This window comes from Labrus bergylta, chromosome 4 (assembly GCF_963930695.1).
Source record: "Labrus bergylta chromosome 4, fLabBer1.1, whole genome shotgun sequence".
Lineage (NCBI taxonomy): Eukaryota > Metazoa > Chordata > Actinopteri > Labriformes > Labridae > Labrus > Labrus bergylta.
The window spans coordinates 17460791-17485669 of record NC_089198.1 but is presented as its reverse complement, the minus strand read 5'-3'; the positions used below and the strand labels follow the sequence as shown (position 1 = coordinate 17485669).

General features: G+C 37.8%; 1 protein-coding gene across 5 annotated transcripts; it reads left to right on the top strand.

Moving 5' to 3' along the window:
- The first annotated feature begins 806 nt into the window (after window positions 1–806).
- On the top strand, window positions 807–23627 carry LOC109991975 (CREB-regulated transcription coactivator 1). Of its 5 annotated transcripts, none has more exons than XM_065953901.1 (15): window positions 807–1101; window positions 3288–3404; window positions 6349–6476; window positions 7685–7744; window positions 8368–8462; window positions 9197–9282; window positions 9372–9412; window positions 9981–10171; window positions 10357–10502; window positions 10761–10853; window positions 12037–12132; window positions 13838–13942; window positions 16664–16747; window positions 16853–17033; window positions 18776–23627. In XM_065953901.1, exons 1-15 carry the CDS (start codon window positions 976–978, stop codon window positions 18979–18981), a joined length of 1755 nt encoding a protein of 584 aa, XP_065809973.1. In that variant the 5' UTR covers window positions 807–975; the 3' UTR covers window positions 18982–23627. The 5 variants fall into 5 exon arrangements, with proteins under 5 accessions (XP_065809973.1, XP_065809971.1, XP_065809972.1 ...); XM_065953899.1 differs by having other exon boundaries at window positions 812–1101; window positions 9981–10189; XM_065953900.1 differs by having other exon boundaries at window positions 813–1101; window positions 9981–10189; window positions 12040–12132.
- The last annotated feature ends 1252 nt before the right edge of the window (window positions 23628–24879 follow it).

The window sequence follows — 24879 nt, the reverse complement described above, 5'->3', positions numbered from 1 at the left end:
GACATATTCCAATTAAAAGGTGAATGTAAAACCCGTATTTTCTTGAAAAGGTAAAACATGAGTTTATTCCGCAGTCCAGATGTGCGCTGCGCCTCCACTACACCCCCGCGCAGCGACGTGAGCACGCACGTCCTCACCGAGGCTGCGTCAAGTCGCCCAACAAATTGTATGTGCATACCAGACACTAGACGATTTTACCTTCAAAATAAAAGCCTTGACGCAACAAATGCTAAAATTTCAGGTGAAGTTACAAGAAATGCTTTTGGCAAGGTGCATTGAAACATATCAGCCACAAATCAAACAAATTTGTTTCGAACCCATTTATAGCTTCACAGATAGGAATAGGCTACTTAGGAGGCTAACTAAAAAAAATAAAAAAAATGATAGGCACTTGTAAATGTGAAATAGTTCAAAGTATCTACATTAAACAGCCTGCATTCAGTTGGGGCCTACTCTGTTGTTTGGTTGTAGCCTATATGCCTTCTAACTCGAAAAGTTAACTGGGACACCTTATGAAATTAGCTTAGCCTGTTTTTCATTTGGTGTGACAGGGCATTACAAAAGGTCCCCTGATCATTTTGTTAACCAAACACAATTCTCACTAGTTTCACAAATCAAACGTAAAATAAATGTATTATGTAATTTCCTGCAAACCAGTTTGTGCAGATCAAGACATGTGTTCTGCAAACAAAAAAGGTAAAAAAAAACCACAATCAAACCAGACAGGTAGACTAACTTGATTGTCGGGAGAAGAGATCGACACAGAACTTTATAGCAAACAAGCCTACCTCCAATGGAGTGTGAATCTTTCTGCTAAATAGCCCAACTCTACTCTACTTTATAGCTCACATAAGGCTACTTTGAACTGCACTTATTCTGAAGGTCATTCCGGGTCTCTAACCGGAAGTCGCTTGTCGTCACTCGGGGTCGCTTTGCTCTGGCCGCTGAGTGAAAAACGGAGCAGAAGAGCGAAACATGGCGACTTCGAACAATCCGCGGAAATTCAGCGAGAAAATCGCTTTACATAACCAGAAGCAGGCGGAGGAGACAGCCGCGTTCGAAGAAGTGATGAAAGACCTCAGCATAACCAGGGCAGCGAGGGTAACCAACCCGTTTTCATGTCTTTTTTTACACCCCACCTCTTCTTCGTTTGTTTTCTGCGAGCTGTCAAATATGCATTAGTAGCGCGCGCGGCAGCTGCAGGAGGTAAACAATAACAAACGACGCGTCCTGCCAGCTGGAGCCTTTTCTCTCCCGCGGTTGTCACCGAGCACATCTTGTGGGATGTAACAGTCCTGTAGTGTAGATATATTAACGACAAGGACCCTCGTCGGAAAAAGTTATTTCCATGTTTTTGTCCCACGCGAGTGAAAGCAAAGGGGCGTGCGCGCGTGTTTGACAGCGCGAGTTCAACTGCAGCGATTATTTTCTCCTCGTCTCGTGCTCTAGAAACACTGCTAAAAAAAAAAGGATAATGTATTTGCCAGTGTTGAAGAATTGGTCATGAGTGTTGTTTGTGTGTTAGTGATTTGTAGCGAGGTGTGTTTGCATCATGGCTCTGTAAACTTGTCTGACTGGTCTTCAGGCCTGTTTGCTCTGCTGCTTAAAAGACATTTACACCAAAGATGAACAGAAGCAGATTATGAGGAATCTAAGCCACACACACACACACACACACAACACAGGCCTCCAAAATAATGCCATAATGCGTGGAAGGACTATGGTTTACTACAAGGTAAACGGGGAGCTAGCTCACTACAGTGTTTGTTGTATTGTATAACTATCTGGAGGCTAGAATCGAAGAGGAACTTGCCTTTAATTATCCTTTTCGATTATATATCCACGTTGTCATCCAGTGGCATCAAGACACTACAGGATTATTCTCAATGTAGCAGTTTGAACTGATTTTTTTTTTTAGATTCAGGGCCAAAAAATAATATTTAAAGAAACTTGAATTATACCTTCCACAGAGTTGTCTACACATTGAGTGACATAAAAGAAAGACACAGGTGTAATCAAATTAATCATGCCTGAATGATATTTTGCCACTTGAATTTCCCTGTCATGTTGTTGTGAATACAATAGATATATCTTTAATGTTATCAGAAACACCTGTGCTTTTGTCTTTGATTACAATTGTACATTTCTGCTGTTAAGCAGGTTTATGAAGATTTAGCAGAGGATAAGATTTTTCCTGCATGATAACTAACTAAAATCTAAAGAAAATCGGATTATTTAGGATTGTTTGCTGGAATTTTCCGAAGAAATAACCATGAAGGCTATACATGTTAGTCTATTTTTCAGCCTGTGGCTTTCTTTTTTTAAAGTGAGGCCTTGTCTTAGCCAAAGTCACTTGGGAAGTGACTTCAGGTTTAGAGTTTCATCCTTTTGGCCCTGTCCCCTCATGGTCCCCTTCAGCGCCTCTCTGCTGTTTCCTCTCTTTGCTCTGCTCAGTTTATCTGTGGCAAAAAAAAAAAAATAGCTTAGACTGACCTCCTGCTGGTCTCGTAATGTTACACTATGGTATGTTATCCTTTGTGAACAGAGTATGCATACGGCATGTATTAAAAAAACAAACTGAGATCAGGCACTTGTCAAAATACAAAAGTGAAACAGACGTAGTCATTGTTGTTATTAGATTTTCTGCCCTGCCATCAGTGAGCAATGGGCTTGAATTAGAAAATGTAATTGACTGGTTACTGGCTCTCTAATGGCAAATGGGACTGGAGGTCGTTCTTAACACTGCCGTGAAGCTTAAGGGAGTTTGCTTTTTCCGAAATCCAACCAGTTAGATCATTTGCTTTTGTTTCCTCCTTCAGTTTCCTACAATCTCTGCACATAAAAATGTTTTTAAACTCTCTGTGCACTGCTCTGATCATGAACTCAAATATAGCGGCCTTCCAAAACAAATGTCTCATTCATATCATGATTAATGTGGTATTGTTCACTTCTGGGATTTCAAATCAGTGAAGGTTTTGTATTTAGCCCGTTAAATGTTTAATAAAGAAAAACTCTATCTGTTGGACGCTTACATTGTAACACTTCATACAGTAGGGGATGGAGTAAGCTTGGATACATACAATAAGTTCATACATTTCCCTTTTCGGATAAATGTCTTTGCAGGAGATGAAACTGAGCTGTTTTCATTTATAATATTATATCATGTTTATTGCCAGGTTGTTGTTGTGATCGTATCTTGTTCAGAGTTGTGAGCAGGACGTTGCTGTGAATGCAAACTTCCATTCAAACCGCCAGTTGTCTTACTTGCTGTGTCGTTTGACTTCCAGCTACAGCTGCAGAAGACTCAGTACTTGCAGCTGGGACAAAACCGTGGACAGTACTATGGAGGATCTTTGCCAAATGTCAACCAGATTGGAAACAGCAGCATGGATATGACTTTTCAGGTGAGGGATTTCAGCAATTCAAAAAGCTTATCTATGGAGTAAAGGACATTTTCACTCAATCTTGGTGATTTAACTTTTATTCATACCAGGATTGATTTTACAGCTGTTTCTTATAGATGAATATATTTGTGCCGTCTCTGTGGCCAAGTAATATCCTGCAATATTGATTCCACCTGTGGCAGATCTATAAAAAGTCACTGTGAAATCCTTGTTTCCTGGGATGAATGCTTTGCTCCACAAGAAGTGACATATAAACTGTTTACATAAGCAAAAAGAGCACACTGTTTACAATAAATAGAGGAAGCAAATATACCAACCCACAGGCTACATGAGTGTGTTTTACTATACTATGTAGAAGCACACTCTCCCATTTAGACCTCAACATGAATACCAGAGCTGTGTCTCAAATACATCTTTCTTAAACAATATTTCCAGAAAGAGAATTAAGCCATACAGTTGAACTGTATTTATTAGGGACACACAGATGTATCAGTTGGACGTTTGTATTGGCTGATATTGGCCCTGCTGAAAGACAATGGCCCTCAGGCAAAAAGATGCCAATCAACGATGTCATTAATTGATCTGTTGTGTCGCATCAATTTAAGTCTGGCAAGCTAGAATACCTAACTGCTTATTCAGATAAAAGTTTTTTATTTGGGCAGAAGAATTCATCTGTCGGACAAACTAAAAGTGTCCGCAGCAGTTTGGGAGTCTTCTGGATAATCTCAGCGACATGCAGTTTGCCAGACATGTTCCAGTGACATCTCAAGAGGAGGGACTGCTGACAACAAGTCTCAGATCATTTGAAAAACAGACATGATGTATCACAAAAAGTTAAATGAAAAAAAAAACATCTGTATTGGAATCTGCAATTGGTTTAATTGTTATTTTAAACATCTGTATCGGCCCTGATTTTCCCAATCATTGCGTCTCTATTTCATATTGCTGTGTATCAACGATATTAACCAGTGTGAATATTAAAAGGGATACTTCACCCGTTGAAACATGAATTTGTATTGACATTGGGTCATATATGTAGTAGAAATGTGAAATCAATTTTGAAGTTGGTGCCTTCTTGGCCGAGAAAAGGCAGAAAGTGTCTTTTTGGCTCATGTGGATGAAAGACACCAAATCCCAGAATGCACAGCATCGCAGGCTACTCCCACTAAGGTCCTTTATTTCAGAATCAGAAATACTTTATTAATCCCAGAGGGAAATTCGATCGTTACAGTTTCTCCAACATATAAAATATAGCAGTAGAAATATAGTAATAAAAACATTTACAGACATATTTACTTCAACACATAAGACCATTTCCTCAATTGATTCAGAGATTTCTTCCAGAAATGATCTTGGAAATTCCTGGCAGAAAACAGACTCTATGTCTGTGTCCATAGGCAAACAGTGAGAGCAACAACACTACCAGTCTGCCCCGACTCGAGCCGGCCCGGGCTCCTCGACCTCACCGCCTGCAATATAGCAATATAGCCTTGAGACGGTTGCTGGCCGTACAATAAGGCCGGAACAGGCCGGTCTTGTGTTGCAGTGGCCCCGGTGGCCAGCGGCCATATTTATATTTTTTCGCCATTATCAGCTTTCTCCATAGAGCCTGTTAGCATAGCATCCAAGCAATATGGCGGACGTTAGGTTTTCGATTCTGGGAATGAGTTCCCACCCACTGATCTGTGATTGGTCTGTAGCTTTAGTGGTCGAAAATATGAGGAACTAGCGTTGTAGTTTCACCCTGCTAACCGCAACAGCTTCCAGTGACGCAAAAATTGTCATTTTGCGTCACTGGAAGGTTCTTTTCAGACTTAGAATACAAAGATTTCCAATCTCAGGGAAAAATGAGGGCTGGATGCACGACCATTCAAAAATACTACCAGGTTTCTAATGATACAAAGCTTAATGCAAATGGGTGAAGTATCCCTTTAATACAACAGCAGAGAAGGCTGTAGTTCAAAAGACAGAAGTTAACAATGGTTTTCAACCGATCTTGTTTCGGAAAACAAATAAGTGAAATTGTGGGGGGAAATTTACTCTTGCAAGGTAATGAATTTTATTAAATGGAGTAAAAATGGAGTGAAGTATTGTGTAATATGTTGAAGTGACATTAATAGGTCCTGTTTTATGAAAATAAGACAACTCTTTTCAAAATATAATCATTGTTGCATTATTCCTGGACTATGTCCTAACTTTAAATGTATTGTCAAAGCCCCTCTTAAAATTGGTTTAAGATAAATTTGGACACTTAATTAAGTGTTTAATACTTGAGTATCTCTTCTTTGGTTAAGTTGTTCATGCCAATTCAGCTTAACGTTGAATTAGAAAATGAATCGCAGAGTTATAAATCTCATGTGTGGGAAAAGAAAAACAACTTAATGAGGAAAAACTGGATCTGTTATGTGATGTCAATAGCTCTATTACACTCTTAGTTCATCTGTGTGAAAAAAACAAAACAAGAATCCGTGGGAAGGAGTTTTGGAGTCAAGACTAAAACCCTCCAATTGACAACCACCCTAACCAGAAGAGTACAGGCAGAAGACTGTGGGAGTTAGCACTGCTGCTTCACCATCAAGAATCAGTTCCCCCAACAAAACAGATACTTTACAGATCGACTACTTTTTGTTTTTTCAGAGGAGCTGATGTCATGTTTGCTCTGAGCCCCTTTAACTTTCATACCTGATAACATACAGGTGATGTTTGTCATTGTAGTCAAAGAACAGTGAAGCTGTGTAGCTAGATCTAGTACAAGATAGATTCATGATAAAATAATGACTATAACATTTTTAAGGTTTTGAGTTTGGTTTGCATCTCAGATTCATGACTGTTAAATATGGGATGCATATCCTTTTCAAAGTTTTATGGATTGGTTACAGACATCCTCAACAAAAACTGACAACAGATTGAGATATTTATGATTCTGTTCTGTCTTGTTTGTCAGACTTCAGGGCTGGACACGAACAGGTCGACGCGACACCACGGCTTGGTGGACAGAGTCTACAGGGACCGGAACCGGATCACATCGCCGCACAGAAAGCCGTTGTCTTTTGACAAACATGGACGCCAGATATCCTTTCAGACTGTTTGTTTTCTGCTCAAGTAGATATTGTTTCATTTTGTGTTTTCAGAGTTTCTCTCTGAAGCCCAGAGTTGACACAGTTTTGCTGTTGTTTGAAAAGTTTTTCTGGAACGACATGTTTGATATATTCAGGAAGCTGCTCTGCAGTTTGTAGTGCTATAGAATTGTTTCTTGTTATTGTGAAATATGGAGATATATGTTCTATCCCCGTAAACACCAGATCAAAAGATCCACAAAATACAGCTTAAAAAAACGTTTATCATAAGAAACTTGATTGTGCAACATTTGACCAAGCAGGATTATGTGGCAAAACAAATTCTCTCGTTATATTAATCTTACATCTATTTTTAGACTATAGTACTTTGGTTACTCAAAGTGGGGGTCCCAGCCCCCTGCAGGGTCCCCAGGGGGGCACTAGGGGATCATGTGAACTTTGAGAGAAGGGGGGGGAGGGTAATTGGAAAACTATTTAAATTATAATAACATTATTTATGACAAAACATAATAATATATGTCTTTGTAGATGTTAGTAATCACTGCATATTAAAATCGATGTGTTCATTTTCTATTCAGATCTTTCAATTTAAACAGACCTTGTGAATGAAATGGATGAATAACAAGATCACTGTTTATAAAAATAAGGAGACATATTAAGAAGTTGTATGTCTGATTTGGTATATGCTATCGTAATGTACAAGGAATTTAAGAAATTATGCAATATGCTGTATGGGGGTCCTTGGCATGGCAAAGTTTGGGAACCCCTGCCTTTATGTGGAGGAACGTGAGGATGTTGCAGATGTTCCTGTAGCTTTAGAATCATTTGTTTGCTTGTTTTTCAGTGTAAAACTACATTGTTAATAGCTTTTGCCTGTAATCAGTCTGATACCCATTTTATATGTTCAGAACATCTAATAATAATAATAATAATAATAATGCATTTTATTTATAAGCGCTTTTAAAAACTCAAAGACACTTTACAATGGTTAAAACATAAAGAATAGCACAGAAGGACAGACTAACGGATCTGCGTAGTGATATGGCAGATTTATTCCTGACAAATGTCAAACTGTAACGTGACGCTTGCAGTTTATTACTTCTCTAAAACACGTTGTTTTTAGAAGAATACAAAGCAAAGAATGCATCAAATCTGCCAAGACGTTCTCTCTCCAGCTGTATTTTCTTAACCTATGTCTCACATTGACAGCTGTCCATATGGCGCGGTTTATCTGTCACCACCACCTGATACTAGCTGGAGGAGGTAAGACATCCTCAGAGGAGGAAACACCAGCTCTGCATGACTGTTTATCTCAATGTTTACTCTCAGTGTTGACGCAGTCCTCAACGAATGATTCTGACTTGTACCCCTCTGCTTTACTCTGCTTGTATTGCGTTATTTTCTGTAAATGAAGAGGCAGTGTCTGATCTGGACAAGAGAAAATCAAGGAACATGACACAATACTTTTTAAACTGACAATGAAAACAGATCAGTCTCAGCGTTTTGGATAACTTTATTTTAAAAAGGCAATTTAGTTTGACAGCGTACCAAGCATATGATAAGGAAACAAATGCAGTCACAGCAGCATTAAGACATTTACATTCGTTTGTCAATGACGACAGTGAGAAGCCTGATCATAGAAATTTAACTCCAAAAAATGTAGTAATAATTAAATAAATGAGTAAATGAAAACACCTTACATTTCAGCTGTCAGCATTTAACAGCATGATAGCTGAAGGAATTACGAAGCTGGAGTATCTTTTTGTGTTTCGAGGAGGGGCATGTAGGCTGTCTTAAGGGCATTGAGGAGAATTGTTTTCTTACACTTTTCTATAAAAGTGTAAGAATGTGTGATTTTCTTTTTTTTTTTTTAATATATCTTACAGGACAAACTCTGACTCAGCACTGCACCAGAGCACATTAATTCCTGCCCAGCAGGCCTCTTTCATTGGAGGGTCACAGGAGCTCCAGCCCAAAAGAGGTATACATTATCTAAATGTTATCTAAAAGTTGTTTGTTCATACTTTTATTAAGCTCAGATCTCAGTAATATAAAAACCATTCAGTACAGAGAGAAGTAAATTGAGATAAGTGTGAAACTGTTTAACAGTAAGCTCATATATTATCTAGTTATTACTTATTGTATAATCCGAGCTGTTAATTGAGTTAAGGCAGCACGGGTGTTTTAATACTTCTTATCTACAGTATATGAGGGTGCCGGTTTGGGCTGTTTTGTCCTAAGCCTCTTTTTTTTTTGTGTTATTTTGCTGCATCTCTTGGCAGCTGAGTCGAGTGCCCTCCAGTGTGTGATGAAAGGGATTTGAATTTGGCTTTGAAGGCAGGGGGGAAAATGACTGCTGGGAAGAAGGAGTGCATCCGAGTGTCTGATGAATGTGACTTCTGACAGCCTCGTGAGGCGGATTATTTTAATTTCAGAAGCGCTTCAGTTGAATTTGAATAATTTCCCTATATTGATAATTAGTGGTTTTGCACTCAATAGTCAGTCAGTTTGTATTTGTTTTTACTTTCTTATCTTTCTTGTCCTGTTTGTTTTTTTCTTCCTAGCTATTACTGGTGATTGTCCTCCTTACGTCTTTTCGCTTGTGATCAAATAAAACAGGGGCATTAAGACTGATTATTAAAAGCTGAAACAGACTGGACATCTGTAAACCAGATAGACTTGTGATTTTTTTTCACTCTTTCTTCATGTCTCTAGTTCTCCTGCTCACTGTACCAGGAGCTGAAGCCATTAAAGGAGAGGTTGATGATGATGGCCAAGAACAGAACTGGGAGTGCAGAAAGGTGCAACTTCTGCAGTCAAACATACATTTTTTTATTTTTTTGTCTTTTTGAAACAGTTCCGACAATTTTTTTTTCCTTTCCCATTTCAGAACATTTCAAGGTCTAAACTCTGCAAAGTTCCAGGGATCAAGTGAGTATTTTACTGGTTTACATGTGTAGAACTGGTCTGAAGTTATCTTCCGGAGGCCTATTTCAGAAAGCAGGTTTACTGCAAACCATGAGTCTGTTAACCCTGAAATGAGGGAAACTCCGGGTTTAAAGTATGAAGACCTCTTTTTGTCACCTGTTGCCATGGTGAATCAGTCATGATGCTGCTCTGAAACCGTTAAAACTCAGAGGATAATTCAACTCTGAGTTCAGGGTTAGAATCAGCATTTGATGAAACTGTTTTCCCCCTGGATGTACAAGAAGATAAAATCTTTTCCACACATCTGGTAAATATATATCATTAAAAAAATATTTAAACTGAAGCCATCTGAAATTGATTGAAATTAGGTAAAATGTTTATTTATTCATTTAGTGGCCTAAGTAAAAAGTCACAAATGGCATGTGCAAAATGCATTAAGTCCAAATATATTTGATTAATTTTGTTTGAAATGAAAAGATGCAAATCCAGAAGTCATCCAGTTTGTTTTTCCTTCTTGTGTACTAGCTCTGTTGTCTCTGTTGAGCTCCCTCCACTGTCTTGTTTCCTGCAGCATCTTCCCATCTCCGGACCAGCAGTTGACAGCTTCACTAAAACCAGCAGTCCACAACACCGGCGGTTCTCTTCCTGATCTGACCAACATCCAGTTTCCTCCTCCTCTGCCCACCCCACTCGACTCAGACGATGCTGTGGTCGCCTCGTTCTGCTCCTCCAACAGCATGCAGAACCTGGCGAACACTCAAGGTTACTCTACAGACGGTGGTTTGTTCAGAACTTGTAACTTTCCTTATAACTGAGTTTTTCCAGGATATTTTTGACTTTAAAATAAACATGTAGCACTCTCTGGTTCCAATTCTTGAAGACACTGTTTTTGCTCTTAAAAAACTCTTCCTCATGCTGTCTTTTGTGTGTGTTTGTGTGCTGGGTAGGAGTGAGCACATCTCAGCCCACAGTAACCATGGAAATGCAGCCAGGGCAGGACAACATGGTCCCTCTCATCCTGAATGCAGGAGACTCCCACCAGCCTCAGAGCTTGCAGCTCTCCCCGACATCTCCTCCTCTTTCTTTGTCTCAGGTACGGCCCCGCTCTCTGCCATGACCTCTGTTGTGTCAGGAAGATCAGACATTCAAGTCTAATGGATTATTGAATTGTTGATTTATTTTTTGAAGGCACATCTCATTAGTTCACATTTTGTTGTGTCAGTTTTATGAGGTTACTGTATGTTTGTGGTGTAAAGAAAGCCCAGAGTGAACAACTTAATATTAATAAGGTCTTAAATAATTAACTCTAATTCATTGAGTATTGAAGTATCTGTTGCTGTGCTTCCCCCAGGCGGCCATCAACGCCATGAACCTCGAGCAACAGCTGTCCCAGTATGCCTTCTTCAACCAGCAGCCGTCGTCCCAGACCCACCAAAACCAGCAAGTGAGTCCTGATTTTTTTTCCCGTTATTAGTCCAGCAGTGAAGCCATGAGACTTCAACTTATCTGTGAATTCAAAACAATATTTGTGCAAAAAAACCAAACAACCTGTAGTAGCTAAATCTTAAGAATAATTTGTTTTATTAGACAAGGAAATGTAATCAAAATAATTTATTCAATTCAAATTCAATATATTAGCTCGTGGCCCTCGAAGTGGATGATTGTTAATACCTTAAGAACTTTATTAAGCCAAATATCTTTTAAAATCTTTTTTCATCATCCTGATGACTATAGATCATCATCTGACTTTATAAACGCACTCTTTTTCTGTTAGTGAAGATGATGTGGTCCTAGACATTTATTTATTTTGTCCTTTTTTTAATTGAGTGTGGTTACTTTTTTCAATTGGCTTAATATATTACTACCAACTGGGCACAGGCCTCGGCCATTTGTCTTTTAGACAGGTTTGTTGTTTAACTACAGTTGAGCCACAGAGATTATACAGGTTTCAGGGTTCCCATCAGAAAAAGGGAAATCCGAAAATATAAAAAAGAAATATATATATATTTTAGCAGCTAAATCCAGTAGTTTGGCCCAGCACACTGAAACTCTCCTCTTGTCTTGCATCGTCACTTCATAATAAAGAAAAAACATTTGATATAGATTTGCTCTGCAGCAGTTCATTCATAATTTAAACCTGATTTTACTACTTTATTAGTAAAACATGAGACCTCTTTCAAGTCTTATTCTGACTAATGATATTTCTTTGTATATTGTTGTTTATATTGAACATATAAGGAAAAAATGACATTGTATATTTATTGCGATATTAAAATGAATTTGGGCAACAAATCTAGACAGGATTCTAAATGTATTTATAAAGGGTTGTGAAAAACACATGCTCAAAATGTGTAGGGTAGCAAACATTCAACAACCACAGCATAATAATAAAATAATGTTGAACTGAATATTTAAAATGATAAAATGTTAATGATATTGTAATTTCCTAATTTACATTCCCAGCCTCTGCCATTTATTCACTGCTCTCTTCTTTTTACATTTCTGCCTACAAACTATTAAAACTGATCCTGATATTCTTAGTCTGTAATGAGACGTTTTAGAATAGTGTTTCTTTTGAACCACATATATCTTTGTTGATTTATGACTCCACTCTGTCTGTTTTCAAGCAGACAGGTCTGGTCCAGCTGTCGTCCTCGGTGAACTCCTGCTCCACATCAGACAATCAGTCCTCGCAAACCAACATGACCATCGACATGAATACGGTAAGCTGGGGACACATCAGTGTATCTAGCTGTGGTGTTGTAACAGTGGTACAGTGATGACATCTCGATCTTTTCTTTCCTGGAAATAGGCTTTTAGATGGTGTCATTCTGTGGCCGCCTGGTTACAGTAGTAACTCCTTTGTTTTGCACATGTTGCTGTGATATGAAGTTGTGAATTACAGTGATTACTAGAACAACAACAAAAATGTCTAGAACCAAACCAAATATCTGTTGGGTGATAAAATCATCAAATAACAGCCTATTACAGATTAATTAGTATAGACGTATATGTTTTCCAATAGTCAATATGAAAACTGCTTTTTGCACATCATAAAAAGCAGAAAATAATGTTTCGGTAAATTAAGATATTTGTTTAAGAAACTTGACTTCTGTGTTATTTTGAATGGTTATTTGCTTGAATTTGAGGTGCGAAAATACTAATAATGATGTCTGGTTTTATTCCACCTCAAATTTACAATAAAACAGCAGCCATATTAGTTATAGGGGAAATTTTCCTCTCTAAAATCAATATCAGGATCTACTTGTAAAATGTCATATCTGTCATCTCTGGTACTGTATAGAAAGTGTGTATGGCCAAACAATTGGACTTGAAATTGAAACTTAGAAACAAATGCTTCACAGAAATGATATTAAATGCCATACATTTCTTTTTTTTTTGTACCGAAATAAGATAAAACATAATGGATGCATGAGATGAAGGTTTCAAAAAAAAATGTGCAAAACTCAGCTCTGGCTGCTCTACTTCTGTTGCAGTGGGAATATGTTTGGATAACTGCACACATGAAGTGGCCTACATTTGCATGGTCTCAGATAGAGACTTTCAGTGTGAGGTCAAGTGAAACATGCTCTGGAGACACAGTTTAGAACTCCCTGTCTGTTAACGGCCAATATAAATCTCATTTATTGCTCTCTAGTATATTTAAAGTTTGTTTTCAGATATGTTTTCAGATATCTGACTAATTTCTGGACATTTCCAATCTGTAAAATTTTGGTTCCAAGCTACAGCTGGTCTTGTGAGTTCTGACGGATCTGTTTGAGAATTAATTATTGAATTCTTTTATATAGCTACCTTGAACTGCTTTATCTAGTCTTTATCATATGTGACCGTTAGTTTGATAACGTATCTGTCTATAGATTGTGATTGAGAAGGTTTGAACTCCTGTTGGCTTTGGGTAATGAGAAGTTAAACACACAACTGTGTCCCCATAGAGTTAGTCTCAATAGAAATATTTGTTCTGTTCTGTACACACATTCCTCCTTTGATGTCTTTGAATAAGTGAATATTAAAGAGCAGATAGAAGAGAACAGAACAAAAGAGAACAGATTGGTTTTCTCTGATCCTCCAGTTTTACAACACTGAGTCGCTCAGCTTAGATTGCTGGCAACATATTTTCTCCTCTAATTAATCCCTTGTTGTTTTCTCTGTTTCTCACATATCTTTTTCAGCCTTTTTAATGCATTGATGTGACATTGCACATAATGTTCATTGCTTTAAATAATTCAATTGTATTCCAGAAATGGAGTACATCCTTCGGTAAATTCTCAGTCCACCAAAGCTTAAATGAATAGTCTTCAATAAGACAAGCGTCAGAAATACACATAACAAAGCTCCATATCTAGGCCCAGAACACACACATTAGTTGGTCTTAGATGTGAATAACTCAAACGTATCCTCTTGTATCAGGCCTCCTCCCTCCAACAGTACCGCAGTAGGGTCGGATCCTCTGCAAATCAGTCTCCAACCTCCCCAGTCTCCAATCAAGGCTTCTCTCCTGGAGGCTCGCCTCAAGTAAGGGCGTGTGAACCAGTGAGCTTCTGGCTAGCTCTGTATAAATATCACCGTCCCCCTGCTCTGTAGTCCTGTGGTTAATGTTGCAGAGTAGGACCCCCCCCCCCCCACCCCCCCACCCCCCCACACGGCTGCTTGTATTGTGTTGATATCAGCAGATCTGGGCAAAGATTTTTAACGTTTTAGCAAGACAAACAATTCATTCACTCATTATTTTTTCACTTCAAGTAAATGTTATAGTTTTTATTCTACCTCTTCATTTAATTTTATTTGCCTCTATATGTATGTGTTGGTAAGGAAAGGGCAAACGACATGCTAATAAGAGGATCTCCTGATGTGAAATAAAGTCAAACTATTCACCGCTAACATTTTAACGCAGCGTGAACTCTACAGGTGTTTGAGTCAGGTCAGAGTTGTGATCCAGACACTACAATCAGTAATCCTAATAAAAGCAGAATGATGTTAAAAATGTAACTTCTGTTAACATTAGCTTAGCTTGTTTGTAGGTTTTTAATTTATTTTATGGTAAGGTTTCATCCAGTGTGACAATGATAGCACTTAATGAATATAGTTATTGATTCACCTGTGAGTTAAAGATTCGCTCTTTCAAGAAGGCTTTTTTTTTAAGAAAACATACTGGGAGAAACCACTTTGTGATACTTACATTTGTCCCTTAACAACCTTTACAAGGTCTCCATATTTCAATAGTTTGTTTCTAAATCGGAATATTCCTGGTAAAGTAAAGGTTTAAAAAAAATTATAACTTGTGTCATCCCACTACAGAATAGAGTGTAATACAATTGGAGGTGCAGTAGTGGTCCTGTTTTGCCCAGATCTGACTACCAGCCTCTTTAAACACTCAGTGTCGTTGATGTGTTTTGTTATGTAGCTGTGTCCCTGACCTTCCCTCACTGCTGCTTTGATGGTTTTTGCGTTGCATCTCAACTGTGTTCCCCAAAAAGCTTTATAAGACTCTGTTCTGGTGGGTTTTTTATGTGTTCATCAGATTTTTGTGTTTCTTGTTGTTTTGCGCAAGCATGGAGATTTGAGGCATTTCTGAATGATTACACACACCGTTGCATCACAACAAGCTGGACCTTAGCTTACAGGGTGACGCTTTAAGAAAAAGGAAACATACCCAAAGTAAACATGGATCAGGGTTGGCAATCTGTAATACTTAGTCTAAGTATTTGAGATTTGAAGCCCTCGTTTAGAAGCAGTTAATCATTTACTGCTTTCATTCCTTGAATCAAACCATAATCACACGTGTAACTGTAGATGATGCAGATAAATATGTTAAGCATTTTCCTAACAGAAGATTTAGGTGGCTTTTTGAATCAGCATTTACTTCTGCTGAAGCGGAAGTGTGATGTTGTTTGTTAAAGACGCAGAGAAAAAGAAATGTGGAAGGTGACAGCAATGATACATGGTGTGTGTGTGTGTGTGTGCGTGTGTGTGTGCGTGCGTTTCCTTTATGTTTGTCCTGCTGTTTGCGGCTACGTTCTCTCCTGAGCTGAAGCTGGCTCACTTTCAGTCCCGAGGTTATCCAAGGGCTAAACCACAACTGACAAGCTGTGTGCTCTCTTCTCCTGCTAGGCCCCGTGGGGACATCTGCAGCACACACAGATAATTTGGTTTTGAATGAGGAGGAGCACAGGCTGAGAATATGATCCAATTACTTATACATTAAGAGGCCATGATGAAACGGGAGAATTTCTGCTGCTGTTCAATGAGAACATCAAAATGAGAAACTTGAAGAGAATTAGCTCGCACTGGACGAGTCGGTGGAGGAGAATAAAGCACAAAGGGGATTCGATTTTCAATGATTCGCTTTATTTCATGTGAATTTCATCCCATTTTGTTGGCATAAATCAGAGGGCAGCAGGGGAGGCTCTTGTTAAACGAGTGTCCCCTTAAAAGTCCCATTTCTTATCTCTAGAACAGTTTTTTTTTTAACATTTGGTGGATGTCCATTTATCATTGTTAGTTAGCACTGACCTTTGGGAGTCAAAACAAAATTGTTCTTATGTGTAACATTGTTACGTCTCTTTTTTTTATTTTAGTTGTTCGACTATTCTTTTATTTAGTCACTTTTATTTAATTAGTTAAAACCCACCAAATATCTTTCTTTATGTTTTTGCAGGCTTCCTATAATTACATGCAATGCAATTCATAATGCTTCAGTGATAGAAACATTCGACTGATGTGGAATTTAAGTGTCCTCAAACTAGCTGACGTATCATATCAATATGATTTGCCATATAGTGCAGGATAGAATTAACACACACACACAAAGCTACAAATTCCTTGCTGGTCCGTCAAATTTTTCATGTCTCCGTTTTGCTATAAAAATCCTGAGAATCGGACCTTTCTTCTGAATTCTGTGTTTTATGACATGATTGCGTACTTGTGTACTGCCATCCTTTGTCAGTGCACAGAACTTTTCTCCTGTCCGCCATATAAATTACATAGAATTATTTTTCATATACAGAAAAAATGCTGGATGTTTAAGTAAATGTGAGCAAATTGGCAAATCACAACATTTCAAGTGATATGAGTCACTTTGTTGTTCCAGTGCTCTGACTGTGTCCTTTTCATAGTTTCAATTTTCTGTTAAATGTAAAGAGACAGGATAACAACTATACATAGTTGGTTGTCCTAACTAGGTTGTTTTTTTTGCCAGAATCTAAATAAACATTTTTGGTCTTTTTGTTGTTGCAGCATAACTCCATACTGGGCAGTGTGTTTGCAGACTTTTACGACCAGCAGCTCCCGTCTATTCAGGCTAGTGTGCTCTCACAACAGGTACTTACTTACTGTCCTATATCAACCTGCTTTTGCTGGAGTGTGACGATATGTGAGATACAGCTGACATACCTGTGTTGTTGTTGTCGTCGTTGTGATTTGCAGTTGGAGCAGTTCAACATGATAGAAACTCCCATCAACTCTGACAGCCTGTATAACCATACCTCCACCCTCAACTACTCCCAGGCGCTCATGATGGGTTTGACTGGTGGCCATTGCGGCCTGCAGGACTCGCAGCAACTGGGCTACAGTAGCCATGGAAACATCCCCAACATCATTCTCACAGGTGCTGTTACGATTAACATGATGCTCGTTTGAGTCCAACAGAGATCGGCTGTAGGAGAATAGTGGCACGCAGACGCTTGTGTGGAAAACCTTTTTTGTGATCATTAAGTGTTTTGAAAGTGCTAATATATCTCACACTTGAGAATTGGGTGCAAATCATGGCTACATTTATAAGCTTCCATCAAATAGATATTTTCCCAACCTTTATGTCTATATGTATATGTTAGGAATGCAACAATACCACCAGCCCACGGTTCAATATGTACCTCGGTTTTTTGGTCACAGTTTTCAGTTCAGTTCTGATGACCCGGCCAGTTGGATTGCTTTTTTTTGGTATTCCATTCTTTTAAATTTAAGACAGATTATACAGGAACAGCAAGGGGTTATGGGAAAACTATTTCTTTATTTTACTTTTAAGCAAAACAACTTCATTACACATACTCCATTAATACACATTCCTGGTTTATGGTGTATAGTCTCAGTTTGTAGAAGGCAGCTCTGTCTTTTGTCTGTCCACTCTCAGGCTGTCTGCATCATGCAGGTTAACAGCTGGTGGCTGTGTGTGACACCAGACAGTAGCTTCATGTTAGTGACATTACAACCTGCTGTGGTCTGTTTGCAGACAGTTAACTTTTTGTTAACTCTATGTGTGTAATCTGACACCAGTGTTGTCAGCTTCCCCCAACTTTAGTGCATAGTGATTGGATATTAGGAAGGGGCTTCCTCATCCCAGCGCATGGACTTAAAGGCACACACAAACTGAGCCAATTCAGAGACAAATAGAATACATGGAAACTAGTTGTATGCAAAACCGCAATTCACAAGCGCTTATTAAACAGTGGATGCTGTACAGAACGGTTCAATATTATATTGGGAATGATTGCATCCCTAATACATGTATGTCCACACAAGAGTAATTTAACAAGGCATTATTAGAAACCTGAGGAGTTTTTAGCTGGTTATAAATGGATTAATAAAGTATTTCTGATTGTGAAAAAGGCAGAAATGAATACTGATGTCTTTATATGACTTACAAAAGCAAACAAGACCTTCAGCAACATGATTGATTATTTCTATCTAGTTACTTTTTATTTCTTTAGCGTTGCCATTAGGATGGCGTCAGATGAATTGATTTGCAGAGTGCTGAACAAAGGTGCCATTGTTTCCATTTTAAATACGTCAGCGATTTAAATAAGTGAAATGTTTGACAATAAAGAAGGCAGGATGATATATTTAGTTGGAAGACCTTTGTTACAGAGATACAGGACAAGATCAGCAAAGTGATAAGAGATACCATTGGTGATTTTTTAATTTAATTAACCTCCTAAGCAAAGGGGGAGTACATTAAGAAAATATATTTTAATATAGAAATCCACACTTAGTGACAACAGCAACACATGATCAAATACTTAACCTAATCCCTGTACATCTATGGATGAGCATGTTGAAATATAATTAAAAGGATGTTAAAGCCTCACAGTCAAAGTCAGCAGTGTCAGTTATTACCTTCCTCTTCACTAAAATATATACAATTAACATGACAAGATGCCAAGCTTCTTACAGCATGCTTTGATCTAATTATAACAGATTTGTCACCTTTTGTCTCTTCCTGCTTCCACTGAGTGCTAATTTAACGAGCAGCTTTCTATCAGCCTGTTGAAACCCTCTCATTGATAATTACCCACGTACTTATGCCTTTAACTGATAATCCTTCTTTAACTGTGTTGCCTTTCTTCTGTTCAGTGAGTGGAGAGTCTCCCCCCAGCCTGCCCAAGGACCTGACCGGCTCTCTGTCCACAGATGTCAGTTTTGATATCGACTCCCAGTTCCCACTGGATGATCTGAAAATAGACCCACTGACTCTTGACGGCCTGCACATGCTTAATGACCCAGACATGGTCCTCGCCGACCCAGCCACAGAGGACGCGTTTCGCCTCGACCGGCTCTAACCAATGATGGTGCACAGGTGTGTGAATGCCGCAGGCCTGGGCGGGAGGGAGAAGGGGAGTTACATTTTAGAGGATGAGTTCAAAAAGAGAGGGATTCCAAAGTGTACTGGTCAAGATCTGGTCAGTGCAGAGTATCATTCCCATTAAACCAACCCAATTAAACCCCACAAGAGAGCTTTCAAAAGAGAAGATTGTAGAAAAACACAATGTGAAGTTGAAGACGTGCCCAGCCTCCCATCTCTTCAGAACCAGAATGATGGTTTACGACTGATTACAATCAAGTTTTGTTTGCAGATCTCTCAGTTTTTAAAAATTACGCTTTTAGTTTTGGTTGAATTTAGATTCCTATTTTTTATGGAAGTAAATATGAGGTTAAATCGAGCCTCAAAGTCTGCAGAGTTAATCCTTTTCAATCAGTAGTGTTTGACACACGTGTTTACATCGCACAGCTGGATGACTCAGAGGAAACACCTGTCAGGTTAGACCTGCTCTATGCCAGGCTGCTTGTACTCTCTGTCAATTTAGTTGTTGTTGATTTAGTGCTAATCCCCATTTGGTTTGATCAAGAAGACAAACTCAGACCTGGTTAGAGTTTTCACACATTTCCTCTGAAGACCCAAAAGACAATAACTTGTTATTTTACCAACTGAGATATTTTAAGAAAATGCTGATTATCGGTTATTACCATGGTAAATAGCAGTCATCGGTTATGCATGAAATTACAAAACACTGTGCATACTTGTTTTGCCTTAATAGCTTAACATTTTGTTTTTTTGTGTGCAAATATGACTATTATGTAAATGAGAAAAAATACATTTCAAATGTTGAGTTACTGTTGAGCAGGTGGTCTGGTCTACATCATTCATGGTTGCATTTTTTGGAGGTGCACTGACCTTTACCCATTACTCCACCCATTGTTACTAACATGCCATTTATCTTTTACATGATCAGCCCATTCTAAATGGTTCACAGAGTGATTCTGTTATGAAATAGATGTTTACAGGCTTGTTTTGTTTTTCTCATGTACAGAATGTGATTAGATTTAGCGTAATGGTGTCTATGCAAAACTACAGCGATTGATTTAGGACTGTAAAGTGAAACACATAAAATGAACCCTTATAAAAGGAAGCCAACATGCAAGACTCTCATAGCGCTGGTGCCATGTTTCATTTCTTGTAATACTTTGAAAACTTCTTTTAGACTAGTTAGTTGTGGAGAAAAAAATTCTCGGTGAGTAGGGCACCCTGTAGAAACTCTCCAGGATTTCTCCCAAAGATGTGACCTCAGTGTAGTCGAAATATATATATTTTTCCAGATAATTAAACTGCCTCTATACTAGAACAGCATTGTTGATGCAATGAGAATGTATTTTGGTCACATCTTTACGGTTGTGTTGTTGCCATCTTGTCATCCTCATTGCCTCTCATATCTGGCCTTTGTGTACTGTAGGACCAAATATCTTGCACCTGATTGTTTTTCTCCCTGCAAAGGAGATTTGTCTTTTTTTTAAAACGTTAAGACTTTATTTGTTTCTTTAGCACTACAGTGACTCTGAATATCTGTTTCCTAGTCATAATGCTGCTTTGTGTACCCTTGGTTGACTTGTTTGATGTATCTCTGGCTCTTTTTGTTCTAAAACTTTTTGGCTTTCTGCTCTAAAACACTCCTCATGAAGCCAGGATCAACAGCTTGACTGCGTCCATATCTCATATTGCACTTTATGCATTTATTTGAAAAAAAGATTTAAAAGATTTTATATACACTCCCCTGTGACTGTTGCGTGCACTGGACCTGTTGTTGCCCTGTCTCTGTTTAAATTGCCTTCTTGTAAAAAAAAAAAAAAAAAAAAAAACAGAAAACAAAAAACAGAGAGAATATGAAAAAACAGAATTAAATTATAGTTATTTTTTAATAGTCATATAAAAAAAATATATTTAAAAGAGCTGTTTGAAGTCAATCAGTAGGTATTTTGTTAGCTGTGTACTGTTCAGGAACACTGTTGTATTTTGGGACAGAAACTAAACTATGAAAATGTGTTACTAATCTCTTATGAGCAAACCAAATGTTTCTTATTGAAATAGCTCAAAATACTGTCATGTTTTTTCGTCATTTCTAAAATGAGCTAACCAGTAATCTGCAGGGCATATTATCACAATGCCATGTTTGATAGGATCGAACAATCACTGAAAAAGAGTGAGTACTAATCAGTCCAGGTATATTAATGTTACAAATACCCATAAGGTGAAGATTGTTTTTTTTTCTAGGACACTAGACACTCGTTTCCCCTCAGTCTACAACACTAAACACGTTATCCTTTGCTACAACATTATTTCTTTTGTCAAGTGTCAAGGTCCTTTTGTGCCAGCATATTTCACCATTATTATTTTTGTCATGATCTAAATCAAAAATGTTCTGAAAAATGTTATGGAATAAGTTGAATTTAAGTTGTTGGGCTTGAAGATTATTTTTCCTCTTGTTTTTGAAAGTACTTTAATGTGTTCGATGCATCATGTGTCTGTATTTTTGCATTTTTTTATGTTATTTAGAAAAAGTTGTGATTGCATGAATATCTGGAAATCTTTTCCCTTTTTACGGCTTTTTTTTTCTCTTGTTCTTTTGAAGGGCTGGGGACAGCTTGTTTGTCTTAAGTGTTCTGTTTTTTGGTGATATATGTGCTTTTAATGTCTTTTTTAACTTCAGCGTCATGTGTAGGCTACAGTATGTATCTGCTAAGTGAAGCCTAAAAGCATCAGAAGTATGGTAATCAGCCGTTTTATGCACATGTACAAGCTGTTGTTTGGTACTATGTTTTACACTGCAATATACAGTATGTGCTTTCTGTGCAACACCTACAGAGTTTGATTATGTCATGGTAAATCTAGACTAGCTTTGTACATTGCTGTGCAGTAGGATCAATGTTTTTCGTGCTTTATGTGCTATGATGTCAAAGTGAGAAAATGCACTGAGAAATACTGTGCTGCAACACGTCCTTGTGGCTCTTATCTTCTCTGCTGGACCTCAGACTTTAAGCGTGAGCCTGACATCTTTTGTAGGTCCATTTTTCTGTTTGAGTGTTTCTTTTGAACTTTTGTGCTCATGTAGATAGCTCTGACTGATGTGTCGCCTGTCAATGTCACCTTTTTAAGCATCAACGTTCAGGTTTCCATTGGTGTTCTTTAAGCCAGTGTTTACAGAGACAAGAGTTTACAACAGAGCAATGTTTGTTTATCTCTTCGAAAATATTTCAGCTTTGTTAAATACTGTTATAACAGACTACATATGAACCACTTGCAGTGTAAAATAGCAAAACATTTTTGCTATTTAATTGTAACAGTGAATCAGTAATGTCATTTGAATTGTATGACAATTATGTCAATATTATGACCTTATTAATATATTCTTTTTCACAAGATTTTAAAAGTTACATGAATTCATTATCTTTTCTCTGGACTTCATCCTTTGGCATTTCCAGGCCCTGATGGCACTTTTTATTTAATTGACAGCTTTTATTTTTCCCCTTATCCCACTCTCCATATGTATTTTTTTAATAAGTCATAATAACAATATAGATTGATTGAGTTAAGTAGTGAATCTGTCAATAACACTGTTTCCCCTTTTTTCTCTTCGTTTTAAATCAACAGTGGAACAGAAAATGCCAAATTTCAGACTAGCCATAAATGAGAGAACTCTTTTTTTTTTTCAAAATATTTTATTAGAAATGACTTTACATAGAAACTATGAACTTATCAATGCATTGTTTACATTGGATATGATAACAACAAATATTGCAGCAGCATATGTAAAGAGATGTGACTCGTGGATCCTTTCTAATGCATGGGAAATCTCTTTTCTGGTATGCTAAATTTCAAAATATCTCGTAAAATACCTTGACATGTTACATTTTACTTTAAATTATTTTGCTTTTTCGTCTTTTATAAATCTTGTCAAACACTTTTTGAAGTGCATTTCACTATATAATACTTGTCTGAGAAATAAGATCAGATGTGGCAGATTCAAATACTGTAAAGTCAGACTGTATACTACTAGATAAATGTTGACTCTGTGATGCAACACATTAAAACACAAACTGAATCAGGAAGATGAAACGGACTCATAGTCCTGTGGGGTTACTCAGTGGGTTTCCTCACATCTCTGAATCCTTTATGTGCATTTTGAGGGCAGCCCACTGCTGGTTCAAGCCTCATACAATGGCAGCTAAATTGTTATATAATGTATTTTGTTTCTAAGTACAGTTACACTATTCCAAACATGCATTTTACTGCCGTGAAGGGGTGCACTATGCTCCTGTTGTTACGCTCACAGCAACAGGAAACATTATGCTCATGGAATATGCAAAATCTAGCATTCTGCAGCACAGCTTGGCAAGTTGGTACTTTTTTGAGGTAACCCTTTAAAAAATGACTGGATCAAACGTTGTTCCTCAAACTGCGTGTTTTCTATCTTGACTGTCAAATCAGACCAAAAGAATCCAAGTTGGCTGTAAATGTGTGCTATATAAAAGAAGAAATATGCTTCTGTTTGAACTGTACCTGATGTATTTTTCTTGTGTGGAGGCTTCTGTCCTTGTAACTTTGCATTATTATTTGTAAAAGAAATGAAAATAAATATATCTGAATAAGCAGAAATGGGCTTTAGTGTATTTTTTTTGTCATCAGGTGGACTTCATAAGCACAAGAAAATAAAGAACTAAAAGAGTAGTTACATGATGATTGCAGCCCACATTACTGGCATAACTTAGGATTTTCTCACCCACTCCACAGCTTCACGCCCAGCATTCACCCTGCCTCTCCCACTCTGTCCACACCTACTCATTTTAAGGAGCTGACACTATGCATGTGGGATGGACATGACAAAAGAAATGACCAAGATGACTGGTGGTTAGATTTCTGTCTTTCTACATCAGGAAAGGTTCATGTTTTTTATTGTGTAAGTGGATGTTTAGCCGACTAAAAAACCTTACAAAAGAAATTAGACTACGCGTGACTGATCCACATCCTTGTAGTCCCTGTAGTGCGGTGGCTCAAGTTTGATTCCCTCAAATGGCTCAACAGTCTCTCCTGCCCAATCGTCTCCAGTGATGCAGCATCCTGATTTTCTCCTCATCTGACCTCCTGTTGTAGAGACAGGCTTAGCTCATGCTTTTCTCTGAAGAACTGCAGGACTCCATCTGCTGGTGGAACACTTCAATGCAAACTTATCAATAACTCGCATTTCATGGTATAAACACATCCATTAATTAAACATGTATTTAAATCTCAGGTTCCAAAGTGAATGACATTAATGTAACAATAGTGATAAATAGTAGTTGTGTGTGTGTGTTTGTGTGGTCATCTGGTTACTGATTCCATATTAGATGGAAAAAGCCAAAGCTGTTCCCCAATCTCACAAAAACCGAACCGGTTTTGTTTTTTAAAACAGGGACTCCCCTCACTGCTAAATGATTGTAAAATAAAAAATAATTGTGGCTTAAAGAGTTTTGTCATCTTTTTTGAGACTTGTTTCAATAATTCCAACATTTCATTTCCTTTCATTTCAAACCGTTATTTATTTTTTAAAATACATTGAGGCTCTCTTTATTTCCAAGGGTGACAGATAACAAGCATATTAGAAAAAAAGAAAAAACAACAAAACACAAAGGCCTTTAATTAAAAGACCCTTGTGGCTAAATATTTATGTATTCCTTTTATATAATTGTTTAAATAATTTATTAAGTATAAATGTAGACGTAAGCTGCAGACAGATTCTCAAATACGAGGATTTCCTACTTTTCCTTTTCATTAATATTTGTAGGCCTACTTGACCCTTCAGGCAAATTAGTTTGCTGAGGCAAAATATCAATCGAAATACTCGTTTTGTTTTCTACGGAAGTGTATTGCA

What these genes read in the sequence shown, in the direction of transcription:
- LOC109991975 (XM_065953899.1), top strand. Translation starts at nt 976, where the DNA reads ATGGCGACTTCGAACAATCCGCGGAAATTCAGCGAGAAAATCGCTTTA. An exon ending in GCATAACCAGGGCAGCGAGG is followed by an intron (nt 1,102 to 3,287) that starts GTAACCAACCCG and finishes TTTGACTTCCAG; the next exon opens with CTACAGCTGCAGAAGACTCA. An exon ending in CTCCTGGAGGCTCGCCTCAA is followed by an intron (nt 13,943 to 16,663) that starts GTAAGGGCGTGT and finishes TTGTTGTTGCAG; the next exon opens with CATAACTCCATACTGGGCAG.